Source organism: Cyphomyrmex costatus, unplaced genomic scaffold, assembly GCF_001594065.2.
Source record: "Cyphomyrmex costatus isolate MS0001 unplaced genomic scaffold, Ccosl1.0 scaffold23, whole genome shotgun sequence".
Lineage (NCBI taxonomy): Eukaryota > Metazoa > Arthropoda > Insecta > Hymenoptera > Formicidae > Cyphomyrmex > Cyphomyrmex costatus.
The window spans coordinates 1,478,054-1,498,847 of NW_017276368.1; the positions used below are offsets into that span (position 1 = coordinate 1,478,054).

At 30.1% G+C, this 20,794-nt stretch overlaps 1 protein-coding gene across 1 annotated transcript in view; it reads left to right on the top strand.

Annotated features, from left to right (window-relative positions):
- The window catches only part of LOC108773971 (ras-specific guanine nucleotide-releasing factor 1), a 75,503-nt gene extending 69,140 nt beyond the window's left edge, over positions 1-6,363 (top strand). Inside the window, exons 20-26 of the mRNA XM_018539962.1 lie at positions 1,061-1,185; positions 1,988-2,008; positions 3,420-3,795; positions 4,178-4,275; positions 4,338-4,620; positions 5,304-5,498; positions 6,145-6,363. Coding sequence (XP_018395464.1) covers positions 1,061-1,185; positions 1,988-2,008; positions 3,420-3,795; positions 4,178-4,275; positions 4,338-4,620; positions 5,304-5,498; positions 6,145-6,363 — 1,317 coding nt within the window. The remainder of the gene's footprint in view (positions 1-1,060; positions 1,186-1,987; positions 2,009-3,419; positions 3,796-4,177; positions 4,276-4,337; positions 4,621-5,303; positions 5,499-6,144) is intronic.
- Positions 6,364-20,794: the final 14,431 nt, after the last annotated feature.

Here is a 20,794-nt window from a genome sequence, read left to right on the forward strand (position 1 = left end):
TAGAAAATAAAATATTTTTTTATTTATTACATATTTATGAATTTCCGAGATGATAATTTATATAATAATCGAATATAATCGTGCGTATTTAGGCATGAGAATGGTTTAAAACCTGCTAAATTTTTAAATTAATTTTTTTACTTTTAATTATAAGAAAATATAACTTTACTTTTAACTCTAAGTAATTTTTTGTTGTCATATAAAATATTTTTTCTCCCTATTACAAACGTAAGTAATTTTTGAGCTGAGAAACAAAATATGTGCTGTATAAGTACCTCATTTATAATCATATACTTCGGTTTTTATAACTTGTATTTTGCTTATGTTTGCTTCAGGAAAAAAAGTTATTATGTATAATATTTTTCCCGTTTAAAACCAAGAATTAGAAAATATTCTATCTTTAAAATATTTTTAAAAAATGTATTAAAGCAAGAGATTGTTGTTTATATGGTAACAAAATTGATAAATTCCTTCCTTTTAAGGTAGTTCTTCACAGACTCCCTAGTCAACTGAATGCTGAGAATAAAAATTGCGAAATTCTCAATCGAATTGTATATATGGCGTTCATTAAATATATTTATAAATTTTAAGGTCTTTGTTGATAATATTTGCATTGAAATAATAAAGTTTTAATAATATTAATATTACGGATGACATGAAAGAGGTTATGAAGTCGTACATTTTTGCTGTTTCTACAATAAATATCTCGAAAATTTGTTCGGCTACCTCCACTTTTATTTTGACCGTTAAAGAGTACGAATCTTTAACTTTCATCTATTACTTTTTCATTATCAACTGCAGTTTTTTACTATACTAATTTGTAAATAATAGTGCTTGAAACTGTACGATACCCTCTATGTCTCCGTGTATAAGAAGCCAATTTCAACGAATTTTTTCTCAAAAATGAGTTCGGCAATCGGGGTTTAAAAAAATTGTGGCATATAGTTCGAGATCCAGAGAACCTCATATATTTTTCTTATTTTTTTCTACAGTAATTCATTTTTGTGAAGAACTACCTTAAAAAAATTATAGATTTTAATTTCTTTCGATAAATTTGCAGAATTATTGGGTAAACAGACGATCAATGCATGATGAGATCTCCTCACAACAGAGCAGCTATCACGATGCTCAAGTTTCCAGTAAGGCAGGTGTAGTAATAACCAGCTTTCGACAGAGTCATCGGAGGTTCGTTTTGCAGCTTTATTATATGCATTCTATCGTGTCTCTAAAACTTTCGAAGATATTCGTATCGATGAAAATTATCTCTATTTCGTTCTTGTTGAATGTTAAGTACCGTAAATGGCAGTCTGCGCCTTCTAACGCATGAGAGCTTTTTCTCGATATCATATATTTCATTTATCAGAATTATAATTAAAATCATTCTTTAAGGGAGAAATTGATAAGGAGAGAATTTTTTATAGAGAATTTATAATAGTATAGATATTGCTCGGCGTTTTCTGACAATTTAGTCCGTAAGATAGTAAATAACTTAGAATTAACATATAATTTTCCCCATTCTGCAAAAATTTATGTTTCAAAATCAAATTGCCAACATTTGCAATATTGATGTAAACATTTATGTTTCGATATAATGCAAAATTTCTGATTATATTCGAATTGTGTTTATTATTATATAAAAGAATTGTAAATATATTGTAAATATGTCAAGTTTTTTATGCCTGTATTATAAAAACCGAAAATTTTATTATATAAATAATTTAGGACTTATTTTAATGCAATATATGCTTTTTAAACTTGTAAATATCTTAATATTTTTATTTCCTTTATAATCGATAAATAAAATTGCTTATAGTAATTATAATTCAAAAAATTATCACCCAAGATTTTGTTCCACTTTGCTCGATAAAATATATTTTTATACATCGTCTTGAAGATCGAATTAAATGAGAACCCTTATATCAAGAAGATACTCCCGCTGCTGTTTCTACTCAACCGTGTTTCATGTATTGTTTTGTGTCATTCATAGCATTGGACCCGAACCAATATGGTAAGTGAGTTCATTTTGAAAAGCGTCATTTATCCACTTATTGTGTGTAGCATGGCTGCGATCTTCCTGCTTGCAGCATCGTTAAAAATAAAGCCTGAAATGTCTGTCTTGTGCTGTATTCTATTGTTATATGGCTTGTTGGAACAATTAGCTATTGATTCTGAAAATTAATCGTAATGTAATCTTAAATGTATATCTCTTCCCTTGTTACTAACTACGGTTATTCGCTTACACACAATTTAATTCACTCTCTCTCTTCATTGTTTAGAAAATGCACCATAGTAAACGATATAGTGGACCAAACGAAATAGAAATAGTTTTTACCTAATAGCCGCTTGTGCCACTCGCGTGCTTATAGCGCAAGATATTCCAAAAAATGATTAAAACCGGCAATAATTCTTGTGAATCTAGATCTCGATGCTTTTCAGATATATTTTTATTTATTTATTTGTTACATTAACTTATTACATCATATAATATAATTAAGTGTTACTTTTAAGAATAAAATAAAATAATCGAAATTCTTTTTATTTGTATTGCTTCTTTAGCGCAGCTATAACATATTAGATACTTAAATTATTTCGTATTTAACATATTATAGCTATAGCATCAAAACTTGAACTTATTACAATTACGCCAGTTATAATCCTTATTCCAAATAATATGTATTTTATAGTGACACAGTAATAAAATCAACAAATAAAAATATCTACACCGCTGATTTGTCGATATTTAATAAAAACTTTTTGCAAAATCAAGATACACATAAATTATATCTGTTTAAATCATTCGATGCTTATTAGATGATATAATATAGTTAAGTAATATTATTTAAAAAAAAATTAAAAAAACAGACGATCACTTGATCTTTACTTGTGCCGCAATTCCTTCAGCACAGTTACAATGTCAAATACATATTTTATATTTATAGCATCGAAACTTGAACTTATTGAAAATATGCCAGTTACAATACAATCCTTATTCCAAGTATATACTTTGTAGCAACACAATAATAAAAGCAGCAAATAAAAGGTATTCACACCGCTAACTTGTCAATATCTCAAAATTTCTTTTTGTAAAATTAAAATGCACATTAGACTCTATTTGCTTAAATCACGATGCTTAGTATAATATAATACAGTCAAATATTATTTAAAAAAATAGAAAAATAGATAATCACTAAATCTTTCCTTGTGCCGCTCCTTCAGCACAGTAGCATGCTTAAAATATATCGCGAAAAACCTAATCGGCGGGTTAAAACGATAGAAATTCTCTCAACGCAATGTAGAATGAACGCCTAGACAAGTCGAAATAAAAAAATATCGTAATGCAACGACTATAAGACTCCGATTTTTATTTTTACAAATATGATTGTCAATATTATCAATATTAAAATCGGTCTCAAATTCAGGAGCAGCACGTCCACGGCAGCGACCGCATTCGCCATCGCAACTTCCGCTTCGAGCAATCCACCGGACAAAGGACCCGCCACTGACGGTAACAATCGTGGCCGGGATAAAAATAGAAGAAAGGAATCGGTAATGTCAACCGCCGCGACGATGAGAGTGCTGAACGTCTTGAGGCACTGGGTGTCCAAGCACGCCCAGGACTTCGAAATGGATCAAAAATTGAAGAACCTGACCATAGAGTTTTTGGAAGATATCAATTATAGTCCCAATTTGTTACCGGCCGAACACAAGGCGGCTACTCAACTTCTACGATTAATTACCAAGGAAGAAACTGAAAGCAACAAAGTCGACCTGAAGAAATTACTAACTCCGCCCGAAGTAAGTGATGAAATTATCAACTTATTTGGTAGGCTGATTAATACGTTGAATGCTGTATTTAATTTATCTCTTTGATGACGTCAGAATCAAATTTTTGGTAAATATGAAGTTTAGGGGAGCCACACCCATTACTTCTTAAACTTTTTTTGTTTATAACTTTTTAACGAGTGAGGTCCGACGGTTAAAATCGGTTGTTTCTCAAGGTCACTCAGGATCATGGCCTTGACAACATATGTCAAGGTCATTGGGGATGGCTCCCCTAAACTCCATATTTACCATAGTTATATATATATATACACACAATATATATATAATATTTCATCACTGTAATAATACTAATAAAATTTCGTTGGACTAATATTCAACCACAAATTATTTTCAGATTTCGAGTAAGGAGAGTATCGAGACGCTATCCGCACTCGAGATTGCGGAACAGATGACGTATCTAGATCATCATATATTTGTCTCTATTGCCAGCGAGTAAGTAACAGATTATTAAATCATATCACTGCTGTTTACCTACATAGATATTTACTTTACAGAGAATTTCTTGGACAAGCGTGGATGAAAATGGAAAAGGCGACTCGCGCACCTCATATTCTTCTCATGACGAAAAGATTCAACGAAGTGTCGCAGTTAGTTGTTTCGGAAATTATTCGTCGCTCTAACATGTCGGCCAGAGTCGCGGCTATCGAGAAATGGTCCGCGGTTGCTGACATCAATAGGGTTTTGCATAATTACAATGGCGTGCTACAGATTTGCGCTGCGTTCACAAACAGTAGCGTATATAGGCTGAAGAAAACTTGGGATAAAGTTTCCAAAACGGTATGCTACTCGAAAATTCTTGAATGATTTATAAATCCAACTTCGTTCGTAATTCGTTTAGCTCGGCAATCATTTGTGTTAACTTCTCCAACACGTTTTCAAACATCGTACTTATAACACACTAAAACACATTAAATTAATTGCTCTTTTTACAAACCACAATTCTTTCTTCAAAATTGTGTCATAATCGGACAATTTGTAGTCATATTTGTATGGAACTTGGAAAAAACTATGAAACCAATTGTCCTTGAACGAAAAGAATGGTTTTACTGAAGTATCTAAAAAATTAATTAGCGATACAGATCTGAAAATGATTTTGTTAGGTTATCAAAATAATTATGTAAAATAAATAATGTAAAGAAGGGCTGTGGAAGTCAGCATGCATAGTTTTTGTATAGAACGTACCCGTGGAAGCCTCAAGAATATTATTATGTAAAATGTCTAAGCTGCTTGCTAGAATGTCAAAACAGCATATTGTCATGCTTAAGCTATATAATTATTTTGCTCATTCAACCAAATTTTTTTTTCAATATTATTTTAGTTTATTATCCACCAAAATTTTTAGATATTTCAGCAAAATTGTTCTTTCCGTATGTACATAATTTTTTTACTGAACAATGTAACAAGACGTTATAATTAACACACGTTCATATATTCTATGTAACACTCTTATTAATTTCTAGACAAAGCAAACGATAGAGAGATTACAACATATCGTCTCATCCGATGGACGCTTTAGAAATTTGCGGGATGCCTTACATCGATGCGATCCACCTTGTATCCCTTACCTAGGTCTTTATCTCACCGACCTCTCGTTTATCGAAGAAGGTACTCCAAATGTCACCGAAGGTCTTTTAAATTTTTCGAAAATGCGAATGGTGAGCGTCTTCAATTTTACTTAAAATTTATACATTTTTTAAATTTCTTCTTATATATCCTTTAATTTATAAACATATAAATATAGGAGAATCGAAGAATAATTTATCTAAAATCGATTCATCTGAAACCGATATACGTTTAATTAATTATTTTATACTGCATTTTTTGCTTAGAGTAAAAAATATTTTGTATTTGTGTTAAAATCAATTCTTGTTACAATTTGGATGTTACATTTTTAACGTATCACAGAGTGTTAACATAATGTGTTATTTTGTGTTAAATTGATATTCAACATTTATTAGTATTAAAATCACACAATTTACAAGTATAAATAAATAAAAATAATTTAAATGTTTCAAACCGGTAGTTTTAAGATAAATGAATAAAATGTATCAATTCAAATTATAAATGTTAATTTTACTGAAGAAATATGCTTTCACAATTTGCTCATAAATTATGGTAATGTCACATTTTTGAATATTTATATTATTTTCTAACATATACTCATCTTATATTAAATAAATTAACACAAAAATTTTGATACACTGTTTAGAATACGTGAATTATGTTAAATTTAACACAAATTTTCCAACTGTGTATTTATATTAATGAACAAATTTATAAGAAGGGTATTGTGATTTTCAGATTTCTCACGTAATCCGCGAGATACGACATTTCCAGCAAACTCCCTATAAGATCGAATTGGTCACGAAGGTAACCAACTATCTACTCGACACATCGCTCCTGCTGAGCGAGAGGGATCTGTATCGTATGTCCTTGGAACTCGAGCCCAGAACATCTAGGTTGAGTAGTTCTACCTTAATCGATATACCCCCTTCGGTCAGCCACGTGTCTACAAAATGAATTTGTTTCGTCCTGATGTACTATAAAGCGTGAGACTCAATTCTACCTTGATTTTACAATGAAAAAAAGGGAAATCTAGGTTCAGAAGGATCAACTATTTATTGCGACCGGCCGATCGTTACGACGATCGCGAATGCGACTCGTCGTGTTATCAGCCCCGTCCATTTCTGTCCACCTTCGATTATAACGTAACGTCCGTTGACTTCCGTTGTTGTTTCAGTTTTATTTATTGCGGTACGTTTGAGCAAGAGTTATATAAATAGGCTCGACAATGATCTCATCGTTGCGCATAGAATGGCCTCCGATTCGCGGTAGGGAAACGTAGCGAAACTACAATATGATTGGATTTCAACGAAACTTCCGTGTTACCAGAATTGTTGTCTTTTAACTTTTGTTCAGCTCCATTATTACTACAGTTAATTCTATTTCTACTTCAAATTTTAAGATGACAAATGTTCTATTTCTATCGTAATCCAAAGTTGTATTGTGAAGAACTGATAAAGAAAGTAGCAGATTTTAAGTAAGCGCATTTAATATAGTAAAGTGTATAGATTCTAAAAAAGTGAAAAATGCGTGGTTGTACATAAAATCTGCTGAAGATAAAAATACCAAGCATTAAATAGTAACGAGTGTAGAAACACTTTCTTGTAACAACATTATTATGCTTAATCTCTTCGTGTCGTTATAAAGTAATAATCTCATTCAAATGATCAGTTTGATCTGTCCGATAAATGATATACTCGTACATTTCACAGAGATTATCTGATTTTTTTTTACAAAATAAAGGCTGTTGTTGATTTTACGACAAAATAATCTCGATGAAGGCAACAAAGAGCTGTCGTTGATTTTAGTTTAGTCAAGCTCAATTGAGCCAGTATTATTGTGCGAAGCATATACAAAAAACAGTTTGAAACGAGTACACTTAAGAGAATCGATGAGAAGCATGAAAGATGAATGGAAATTATATTCTGACAATCAATAGCATAACGATATCACTGTTTTCTGTTTATTCTAATTATTACTACAAGTATCAAAGTAAATTCGCTTGTCAAATAGTTAACAGCTAGTTTGTTAATTCTTAACAAAAAAATTTCAAAATTGCATATGGATATATTATAATATCCTATTTTTATCAAAATAGATAATTTTTATTAAACGACTCGTTATATTAACGTGTTGTTATTAAATTTTCGATTTTAGTTCTGATTTGGATATTTACTGTTAAAATAATATTTAAAAAAAATCTCAAATATCCAAAAACTATACATATACAAATTTTCCTTATTTGCCAAGTGAGATATAAGTCTTATACAAAATGATATTATACATATCAATTATATTAACATAATTCCAAATTACTGTCTCTCTCGCCCGCCTCTATATTTTTATTTAACATTTATACATACCAATAGCAACACCAGATAGCTTGAAACCGGTATTCCGTTGACGCATGCACTGCGAAAGGAAAAAAAAGAGGCGGGATCTTAAATGAAAAAATTTATATATTCATATATTATATATATATATATATATATATATTATACTATATCTATTTTAGTTTTACGTTTATCAAGAGACTTTCGGATGCATTTCTGCATCTGCAAACTTAACGTTCCCGCCATGCAAAGTGTACATGATCTTTTTGAGCTGAAATATGGAAACTATGGCGCGCAAACCGCGCATTTCTGTTAATCAAGTACGCGAGAAAAAGTCTCTCTCGAAAAGTGCCGCCTTTCGAAAAGGCGACGAGTAAAGCGCTCATAAGAGCACTACTCGTATCTTTTAAAATTAAAAAGTGCACCTTAAGATCGTGTCACGCGGATCAACATTAGAACAGCGCATGTAGACATTCCGATAATCAGGGTTTATTCTCAAACACATTCCGAAACAAGCATATGCGATTTCAAATACGACAGTTGTCAAAATGGCAGAACTTGATATTTATATTCTTCTTTCGCAAAGTCTGCGCCCTTCGAATACGACGTATGACCAATTAATTAATTGTAAATAGCTCGTTACTTGTATCAAATTATAACTATCGTTAAAAGTCGATTCGACTATAATCTTTGCGTGATCCATACAGATCACGTATGCATTTTACACTTTCAAGAAATAACATTTATCTTTCAACATCCTAAACTATAATATCATCCATAGGCGAAAAACAGAAATTATTTCTTAATTTATATGATTGATCTTATAATTCTTCTTAAGATGTTTTCAGCTAAATTAAATTGATTAATGCGATTGGAACAATTTTCAAAGATTTGTACTTATTATATGAGTATGGATTAATTGTATAAATTACAAAATCCATCGATGTTTATTAAGACACGATTAAACGCATATTGTACAAATCGAGAAAAAAATTATTAAATTTTAATAAATATTTCTTTAAATAGTCCTAGCGGAATATTTACTTACGGTAAATAAGTATTTAAATAAATAAAAAATTACAATTAAATTAAATGGTTTCTGTATATCTAATAAATATGTGTTTACATGTAGTAAATATTCCTCTAGGATTATTCAAAGAAATATTTATTAAATTTTAGTACATTTTTTCTTAATGCAATAATGTTAAACGTTCGTTCCGTGAAAATTATTTCAGAAAATATTGTATAGATTTTTTAAATTTAACTACGAAGCATCCACTGAGAAAATAAGTATTTACCACTAAAAGTTCAAAGATATAGTAGAAAGGGAAAGAGAAGGAGGAAAATAAAATTCGCAAATCAATCTTTTGCGGATAATTTTACAAGACGTAGCATATCACTGTCACAATCATTAATCTATTAACGTCCTTAAATCTTGTTCGCTCAAACAGAACTATAAATTTCAGATACTACATGTGATCATTTTCAATTGCTTTGATCGTGAAATTACGTTTGAAATATTTTTATTTGTAAAAGCAATCCAATTGTAAAAGCTTTTACAATTTGTAGTTAAATATATAGATAATAGTAAAAATTTGCATTATTCGTATTATTTCGTATAATTGTACGTTACAAAGCATTTTTTTTAAATTCATATAAATTTAATCAAATTCATTCAAAAATATTTTGTTTGTATTTTTCAAACAAAAATTTGCTCTTTTAAAATATAACGGAACATGACTACGTTTGGAACATTAAAGTTTATGCGATTTGTATTCCCACGATTTCATACCGATCGTGTATCACTGTTTTTCCTGTGATTTCAATATCAATTCCTCTTCTTACAGCTTCGTTGTTTTTTCGTCGCGAACGATCTAAACTAAAAGTGGGCAACGCAAGGTCCGTTAATACGGAATAATAGTCTGTTAAATTAAAAATAATGTAAAAAAGAATTTAAATAATAATATTAGATTTTAAGAATTCAAAGTAATAAATTTTAGGATTTAAAGTAATAATATGAATCAGTAAAATAAAAAAATTTATAAAAGAATTGGTATTTAATAGTAAATGCCTAATTCTAGTATACGTTATAAATTAATGATCAATATAATTAACTGCGTTTTTTTGATGTATTTCATAAACAAAATTCAATCTAACTTAAATATATATAGGGAATGTATATTTTTAATTAAATTTCTGTATAATTTAAAAGATTGTCATAATTCGTAAGACATTCTCACGAATTTGTTGGCTACTTCAAGAAATTGCCCACTTCTTATCAAAATCTTGTGCCAATTTGGAAGAAAGATCACGCGACGAATAAGAATCAATTGCATCGACAATCTTTATGAGATCAGCTCGAATTAGTAATGACTAGATTATGATTCGGTCTATGATAGGTAAAAAATATTTTCTAATTATATGAATTGATCATCAATTAATGTCGATGCAATCGGTCTAAAATGCCAGAAGAGAAAAGTTTATGTAATTTAGAATCTTAACGTATAACTGTAGATCGCGTCGTATAGCAGAGCTGTCTAGGCACTCACGAGTTAACGTTTCTCTCTTGTTCGTCCCCATGTGTTCCTTTGCGTGAAGTTAGGCAGCTCTGTCATATAACATGGAAGAATATTTTCTAGAGTGTACAAAGATAGAATTACGACTACGTCTTTACGAATTGTTATTATGTTATAATTCTCGATCATTCTTCAGATATAATCTGATATTGTCATTTTATTATTTTTTAGAAAGGTCATAATATTTACATACGTTCAACGTCTTCAAAAGTCAATAACCTGACATATGTTGTCACGGATACATCCCTGAATAACATTAAAAAATTTTAGCTGTTGCTCGTTGTTTATTAAAAGTTAGTCATAAAAAATATAATCATACAAATGTTAAAAATTAACATTTTTCTTATTTATAATATTGTACGATATTTCACATATTTTTGTTTTAATATAATATATTGATAACAGTGTTCGTTGAAAGTTAAAAACCTCGTGTGGAAAGCAAATATACATATATGTATATCTATATACATATACTTGGAGACAGTATGTTCTTCCTTCCTCCTATAGGGAAATCATCACAGCACTAACAAAACTTAGACATATAGGTCTAGATTGAATCTCGTTTTTCGTAAAAGTAAACTTAAGAGGTGTGTTCCGTTTCACGTATGATGCGCATAATATATCGTTTATTCTTGTTGTTTACCAAATATTTAAAAAAGTTAAAATGATACATTATGCACACATATACGTGAACACACTCTATGTAAAATCTCGCCTCTCGTAAATATACATATATTTATTTCTCAAATGTACAAAATGTCGGAAAATCGATGACATATTCAATAAATTTTTTGTTAATTTGTTAACAAACAATGAGAGCGAAGGATAAAGTCTTTTGATTGTTCTTTAGGGATATATCCATATGTCATTGATCTTCGAAGGGATTATTTTTATGTAAATATTTGCCAACTTTTATGTGATGTTATAAGCAGGGATTATTTAGCTAGTTTAATTATTAAATTTCACAATGCTATTGTTCAATTAAGATTAGTAATTGTTATTGTGCAGAGGCACAAAAAATGTCTTTCCTAGATCGAGGTTTCTTCTGTCAAAGTGCCAACGAAGTTGCTATTCTGAGCATCTATTTACAATTCCGATCGAAAAAAAACGCGAGCTTTTGACTAGCAAATTTTGCAATCGGCTTTTTACCGTTGCGACAAAATAAATAGTAACAATCTGCTTCAATTCGAAACAACTCCCGATCAGAGCGATTGCGTTTTTCATTAGTAATTCTGTTATATATAACAAAAGTATAGGGAAACTTTGTAAGATCGAAAGAGGTCGAACCCGGCTACAAAAATCTTTACGATAAATATTATTTGTTTATGCATTGCATATACATTTGGAAAATTTATGTTAAATTTGACACATTTTTCACGTATCCCAAACAATTCAAGTTTTTATGTTAATTTTTAACATAAGATAAAAATATATTAGAAAATAATATTAAGAAATATGGAAAAAACACTGATAATTATTAACTTACTTATAAATTGTATTACTTGGGTGATTCAACTTTCGTTCGGAATTTTAATAACAGTGATGAAATTCTGTTAGTGCAAATTTAGTTTTTTTTTCCAAGTACTGTCCTTTTACGCTGACACTTCTCCCATCGTTTTGGCAACGATGCTGTGCCTACAAAAATCTTTTAGGCTGGTGTCGCGCGGAGCCACCGTTCTGTAGATCGTCGATCTCCTCTTGATCATTCGTGACTTTTACACTCCTACACTTAAGATTTAGAAAGCATATTTTCACCGAATTGGGTTTGTAAAATGCTGTAAAATTCTGAAGGCTAATGTTTAGTCAAAAACTCTTCTTTAGTCAAAATCTTGATGAGACACAGTGCTGCTCGAGCCTGTACATACAACTTCTTCTTTATTCAGGCGATAGCAAATCTTCAAACACCCTCTTTTCTTCCGGGAATCTGGGGAGAATATCGGATTCTATAAACGCACATCGCCCATGCAATTGCATTCATAGCGTTCTAAAACTTCTGCTTATTTGTCTTCAGCCGAAGTAGGTAAACTGGAAAACACACCAGTGATACACTTCCTGACCCTCGTTCCCTAGCTCTGCCTTTTACGAAGCATACTCACATAAAATTTAAGCATTTCCGAGATCCCGCTGAAGGGATATTCTTCCCCATTAAGGGCAGTTCAGGAAAGAGGCCTCTAATCTTGCACTGAGGACCCAACTCACGGCTCCTGATACCTCGTGTAGTCAGCCTTGACATTTCATTGGGGAGTCAAAGGTAATCTTTCGTCTCTCTTACCTATGAAAACTTGATGTTGCATAGTTTCTTAAAGAAATCAAAAATTTTTGACAGAAATTGAATCATATTATTACTAAAAAATGTTGAATATCAATTTATATCACAAAAAATATCCAAATAACACAATCACATTATACTAAATTAATACTCAGCTATATTAAAAAATCAATACAAAAATTTTAGAATTAGTTTTATATAAATATAAAATGATTTTGTTGTGAGAAAAATTGATTCCGAACTTTGCTAGTCAAAAACTCGCATTTCCGATTGGAACCGTAACCGGATGCCTTATATTAGCGATCAAGTTCCAAGTGTACTTTCAAATGTTCTAAATATCTCGATCAGAAAAAAAGTTGCGATCTCTGTATTATTGATGCACTTTCGCACGTACTGTAACATGTACCTACTCGTGTTTACTCGCGGCACGTCGTGAATAATCCTCACGTGAGCGCTATATATAGACATCGATATGTGTCACATACACTTCCTTGTACATAACTCTAGTTACATGTTGAACATGCATTGCGCTAGGCAGCCATTATCGTTGTTGATAGATCTCACTGAAGGATGATGATTATCGATTGACGCGATTACTATTAATGTCACGCCAAAATGTAGCGTTGCATTATCGTGTATGTATAAGTAAGACATACCATTTTTATTATCCAACTAAGACGGTCAAATGGGGTTTTAAGGCCTCTGCGTTCCCGCAATCAGTATAAAGTCATCTAATATAATCTTGTACTATATTATTGCGTTTACGAAGCAGCGTGATGTTCTTCTTATCGACAACTGTACTTTTAAGCTATCGATAATAATCGTATATAGAACAACGGCTTACTGAATATAGCGCGGAAAAATGGCAAGATCGGTGCTCATAATTGCCCAAGATTTTCTATTTAATTTTCGTGCAGATACAAATTTATAAATTTTTATTAATTATCTTCTGGAGAATTACTCTTCTATCGCAAGAAATAAATTCTACAGCTATTTTTAATGAAAAAAGAAAGATGGTTAAACTCATGTTTAAGAAAAGCATCGAGAAAAATGTAGTTAACGCGTCTGAAAAAACAACGTTAAGATATATGAAAAGATGGTTTAACGTAAAAACAACATTAAAAAATGAAGATATGGTTTGACGATGTTTAAAATAGTAATTCTAGCTCTCTTGAATAATTCTGCACGAGAATTTGAAAGACGAATCTTAATGAGAAGTTGAAAATTTTCGAATAAAATTGCTTTCTAAAATTTTTTATCACCAATTCGATTTCAATCGCAGATTTTGTATAATAGAAATATTGATCCGGACATAGTATTAGTCGAATTAAGCAGAAAGCACTATTCTCTAATCACGATTTAAAATATTTCGACTTCTGTGAATGTAATTATCGTTGCAAATTATAATATAATTGCTACGGCTAGTTGCGGGTGCTGTAAAGTACCGTCTTAACCAAAGTTACCTCATTTCTTAATGCCAATGCGGCACTATTGAGAATTGTCTGTTCACTTCTTCGATTAAAATTATTATCTCGCGGCTATGACGTAGAATTAATCGGTCCGATTATAATCGTCAATTGCGACAGTATCTACATACAATATAATTCACAGAATCTTTTAACATAAGATCTATATTCCCGTAAGACCAAATAAAAAAGTGAAAGAATTACTTATCGGTAAATGTAAGTGTAAGACAGAAGAGAGTAAGACTTGTAAAAATCTTCAATTGTTTCTCTATTATGCACAAATTAATGACGCAGATGCAGACATATAATCACTTCAAGTTGTTATTTTTCTCTCAAGAAATATTTGGATATTTAATATTCAATAATAATTTATTTAAAATCCATTGTAATTAACTTATTTTAAATCATTTCATAAGAAAATATTTTCAAGGAAATTTAAAAATTGCATACATATATTTATATATAAATAAATTTTGAATGTCATTTGAATTGCGTTCACACACATGTATCCGAGCAGAATTTTTTTTATCCATTTCCAGTTATATACTGGTTAGGTACATACAAAAAAGGTTAGAGATTCGCGATAGAAAGGATTTTTAGCATAAGGGAAATACCGTACGCACGCAAGAGTAAAAAGTTTTGCGCATATTTTCCGTTCTATTTTTTGAATAGCACTCGAAGTAGACGTGCGAAGAGCGTATTGTTAAAATAGAAAGAGCGCGAGTAGAGCTTTAGATCTCTTTCAAGTTTCCACGTGCGTATCTTCAGTCGTAACTCCTTGAATGTCTTGATATTCGCGGAATTCTACTTCGCGGACTTTTACACTTTTCTTGTTAGCTCACAATGAGAGAAGTAGATATTAAACGACAAACCCAGATTCTTCTAAACAATAATACGCGACATGATAAAGAAATATAATATATTGAAAATTTGTATTTGTTTTTTAAACCAAAAATAATAATTAACAAAAAATTTCAAAGTCTACAAGTTTTGAATTTTTCATGTTCTCAGACATATATGATTTAAAAAGATATTCAAATCTTCATTTTTTTATCGATAATTTGAATATTTGTAATGTTTCTAATTAAACTTATTTTTTCACTTATTTTTATATTTATTTTTTTATTTACTTTGCGCGTAATTTTATGAATACATTTCCGTATCTCCTAATTAATAATTCAAAATCTCTGTACATACAATATTTGATTTATTTGTAACTATAGCAATTACCCGTTAATACATGTTCAATATATGAATACTACTATTATCGCGTGTGAGTGGCTATGTAATGAGAGCATATAAGGATGGAGTTGTGTACCGACGTGTATTTGTAAGTGTGCAATAATGTTCCTTCGACTAAATTAAAGCGGAAAGCTAATCGATCACAAATCATCAGCTGGTTGTGAGTAAATGTTAACTAAATATCAATCATTATTAATGTAGAGACCTAAGTGCGCGGCGGTAACTGTTGAGCAAGCTTGACTTTTGTATAGATTACGCTAATAATCACAACTGTTTAAAGTGAGACGATTGATGTTTGTTTAAATATTGTACATAAATCTTTCTATATTTTATGTAGTTAAAGTCAGATTATATATCGAACTTTAGATGAGGGGTAAAGAAATTTATGTGTAGCGAAAATCATTTTGCTCGACAGCAACGACCGCCACTCTCTCAATACTATTTTGACATGCATTATTAAGTAATGTTATCACGACTGTATTATCGCTAATCTTGTTCGGACAGAATCAAAAAATCATTCTCAGAGAATTGAATCAAAGAGAAGAGTAACTGTGTCGTATAAATATCACAAAAGTTGGAACTAATAATTCGCTACATGTGTGTGTCTCACACACACATATACCCACACGTATGTACACAAAAAGTCTCACTGTTGTCTTTGATTCAATCAAGATTTTAATGTTGTACATGTTTATAAGTTACTAAAAGAACTATTATAAATAGTTGATAACTTCATTGTTCAAAAGAAAAGAAAAGAAACGGAAAAAATGAAAGAAAGAGAAAGAGAGAAAATAACAAGGAAGGCTAATCTCTATTCTTGAATATTATACAGTAATCGTTAAAGCTGTCTATTGTCTATCAAATATTTTATATCTTCGATCTGTATACATTAAATAGAAAATATTCTTCTGTATATATTTCTCTTGTATTTTTTATCAATTATCCAAGTCTTATTATCCGTACTTACCTAATAACAGTCCATCAAAAACAATTAACACATATACAATTAACACATAGACAATAAAATAATTTTATTAGGAGACAATTTTTGTTTAAAAAAAATAGCTATTATAATAGCTATTTTTTAAAGAAAAAGTTATATTGATTTTTCATCAGTTAATGTTACAAATTTATAAGCTGGATCGAATTTTTCTATACTGCTTAATTTACTGTTACAATGACTTATTATTAATTCTATATTACTCACATAATTTTTTAAATATAACATAATTACTCGCGTGGGACGTTTTTGACATTCCATCATTTTATCTCAATTTTCATTTTTTTAATAATTTACAATAAAGATTGATAATATTCTGTATAACTTTAAATTAAAATAAATGTAAACAATTTTTTTTAATTATGAAACAATTTGCGCTGAATGTGCACTAAGGGAAATGTTGGTATTTGTGATCATACGTATAATTATATATTATATAATTTTACTATAATTATAGTTGTCATTTCTATAATATTACTAATAATATATGTGTAGGATAATTTTATAAATAAATATACGTATAATACAATAGTTGACACTGAGAAAACAGCTATAAATTAAATTAATTCAATTAATTAAAAATTTATTATTATTATAAGAATTAATTGCATGTACTATAATTTAACTTTAAATTTTAATTATTTTTGGTGCTAACTATATGTATATATATTGTATATATAATATATATATTTACTGATAGAATTATTAATATACATATACAATTATATTTTATTACTAACGTTATACCGGTAATAACTACACTCCTCTTTCAGTAAAACGGATTTTAACTCTTTCGATAGTAATAGGAATTTTTGAGAAACAGAGTAAATTTTTTTATTGTTTTGAATTATATAAAATTTGAAACAATTCTAGTATTATATATTTATTAAAGCTTCGCTACCAAGTTTTTATTGTCGAATTATGTTTTATTTATTTTTTTTTGTTACAGATTTAATTTATCTATTATACCAAAATTTACAATCAAAGTATCTTTAAAAACAGTTATTGAAGGATCAGCTAGTTATAGTAATGTACATTTTGTAATCACAAATACGTATTATATACAAAAAATTCTTTTTTTCAATAATAATGTTTATAAATAGCATTTATACATTTTGCAAATTTATAAAGCTGAGGTGTCGGGAATATCTCTGCAACGGGGATACCTCTGAAGAACACTTTACGAATAACAAAAGTTAATTATAGAAATCAAAGTATTCATTACTATTCTACTTACAGAAATACATATGTGTCCTAATGTCGTGAATATTATCATTGGAAACAGAAAAATAATGAATCTTAAATATAATAACCGTCTTAATTGGGTCACGCGGCCGCACAGTGTCATACTTCATCCGGATTGCTGGCGCTTTGGAACAAATTGCTACTTTGCTTACCGAATGTGCGGCGTAATCCAGCGTGTAATTGCGGCGACTAAGTGGATAACGAACCAAGAACCGTAACACTTAATTATCACAGCTGAACACGCGATATTGCAAAGCGGTTCGTACATGGGACTCTCGGCCGCCATTAAACCATGGTAAAGCCGCCGAACCATTTCGGGAAAGCGGACAGTTTCTGAACTCGCAAAGCGTATATCTACATATATGCATTTGTGGATCCGCAATTCCGCAACCCTATACTTTTCCTTGATCTCCATTTTCCTCCCAACGCTCACCTTTTGTTCGTGACTGTTTGAGAGGAGCTATTATATAATTGTGTATGTACATTTTCCTTATCTTCAATTACTTATATACTCTGATCTATATTCAAAACGCCTCTTTATCGACAAATGCACGTTTTTATTTCTGAAATTTAATGATATATGTAACTATATATTTATATGCTAAACGCGCTAATATCGTTATAAACACGTTCTAAATACGGTTCTAAATTATTCTATAAAGATATGTTTTCTGTGGTTGAACTAGTGTACACTTTTGAAATTTAAAGTGAGATAGGTATATGTTTAATATTTGTCGAAAACGAGAAAGAGAATTTTAGTGCAGTTTAGTGTGCAGGAACAGAAAATAAACCATATGAATCAATAATTCTGTGAAACTATTTTTATAAAGCTACAAATATATCCATACTGAGAGAAAAAATATTTGATATTTGAGATTATAATTATATAGGGGGAAATAATCATGATTAGGAGCTCCATTTTTTATAGTTATTACTGCTATAATATATATATAATAATATTTTATTATATTCTATTTATAGTTCTATTTAAAAAAGATAGGTATGTAATTGCTATATCGAAAATAATTATGAATTATAGCCAAATTATGATAATTACAACAAAAATTTTTTTCTCTCACTGAGAATTCTAAGTATCTTCAATTACCGAACCGAGTCTCTCTCGTGTATTCCTTAATCTTTTCAACAACATAGTCTTTATTTCCTAAGAGAAAAACATTTTTATACTACATATTTCCACAAATGTACCGAGTTTCATCGAAAGAAAAAAGTTGACTCATATCCTTTGTGAGGAATTTCATGAATACGTTTGCATACGTAGGATGAAAAAGAAATTGCATGCATGATTGTCTACAACCACGGTGCTACTTGTATTCGTTGAGGTTCGCCGAGAGGGAGTCGTGCAAGAAAATTACGACTCATTAATTACCAAAGATTAATGAGAGCTTCCTTGAGCGTGCCAAGACGCGCTATTCCGTTCTTCGCAAGCGAGTCTCGTCAATGAGATGGCCGTTTGGTTTCCTCCTGGCCCGGGTATAACAAAACGGTATTCTCTCTCGCTCTCCGCATTCACGCTTGTTCGCGCGAAACCGTTTTACACTGATGGCGACGCCTCGCGCCTCGATGCGCGTCGCGGCTTTCAGAGTTATTAAAACAATCCATTTACACGCAGATACGACCGCACGGTACATGTATTTTTTTCTTTCACCTTTCTTCTTTCTCTTTTGTTTTATTTATTTTGCCTGTGACTTTTCTCCGACGCGAACGCGTTCCACTCGAATCCGCAGTCGTATTCGTTCGTTCCAACTGATTGCGATGGTAATGCTCAGTAGCAACGCGACTGCCGACGGTCGTGAAAAGACGTATCGTTTGTCTCGGAGCTGTCTTGCGGCTTCTTGAATGATGAGAGGTAATATTATGTAGTTCACGCGTACATCTCGCGGTGCAACTCCATATTTCTCGCAAAGATACAGATATAAGGTATTGTTATAACAGATAGTCATTAATAAATACTCGACTATAATATATAATAATTATACATATATGCAGTTCAAATGTAGATATTTCACGAATTATATGACATTACAATTTCACAATGTAAGGCATTTCAAGTATTTTTATTCAAATAAGTTTGTGATAAGGCTTAATAAATTTAAAAATAATGCAAAAGGAAAAGGGCTACGAGCCAAAAATTCGTTAAAATATAAAATAGTAAATAAAGATTGTCATTTAGTTAAAATTACATAGTTTAATTAGAAAACAGACGTTTCGACCTCTATCAGGTCATTATCAATGTTACAAAAATAATAATCGCATGTTGTTAAAACATAACGGTAATCTACAGAACAATAAAATTGGAAATATAAAAATTAATATATATAAAATAAGTGTAAGTTCTCACTCGCATGATTGACAATAATTTCAATGCAAGACCAGAATCCATAAAACAGTAAATCGTCTAGTTATAGTAATTAATTTCTGTTAAAAACACATTGTTGATGTAAAAGAGAGTCAAATAAAATAATAAATATAGAAAAATATAACATAAAGAGAGAGTCTAATAATAAAATAACTTAGTTATAATAAAATAACAATAAAATATCTTAGTTACAATATTGCAATAAAATATAACTTAGTTATTTTATTATTAGACTCCCTTTACGTTATATTTTTCTATATTTATTATTTTATTTGACTCTCTTTTACATCATCAATGTATTTTTAACAGAAATTAATTACTCACTATAACTAGACGATTTACTGTTTTATGGATTCTGGTCTTACATTGAAATTATTGTCAACCATGCGAGTGAGAACTTACACTTATTTTATATATATTAATTTTTATATTTCTAATTTTATTATTCCGTAGATTACCGTTATGTTTTAACAACTTGCGATTATTATTTTTGTAACATTGATAATGACCTGCATGGTAGAGGTCGAAACGTCTGTTCTCTAATTAAACTATGTAATTTTAACTAAATGACAATCTTTATTTACTAACTATTTTATACTTTAACGAATTTTTGGCTCGTAGCCCTTTTTCTTTTGCATTATTCTTATTAATATTTAAAAATTGGTGTATAAACTCTTCTCTCTATCTCTGTTTCTCTCAGTAGTTTAGGTGATTATAAAAATAATAAGTATATAACTTCAAAAATGTTAAAATAAAGTTTTTTAAATATTAGATATATGAAAAAAACGATTTTGCTAAGTATCTAAAAATTTAGTTAGATACCTGAAAATAATTTTGTTAGAGTATCAAAATAATTACTATATAAAGGACGTTCATATCA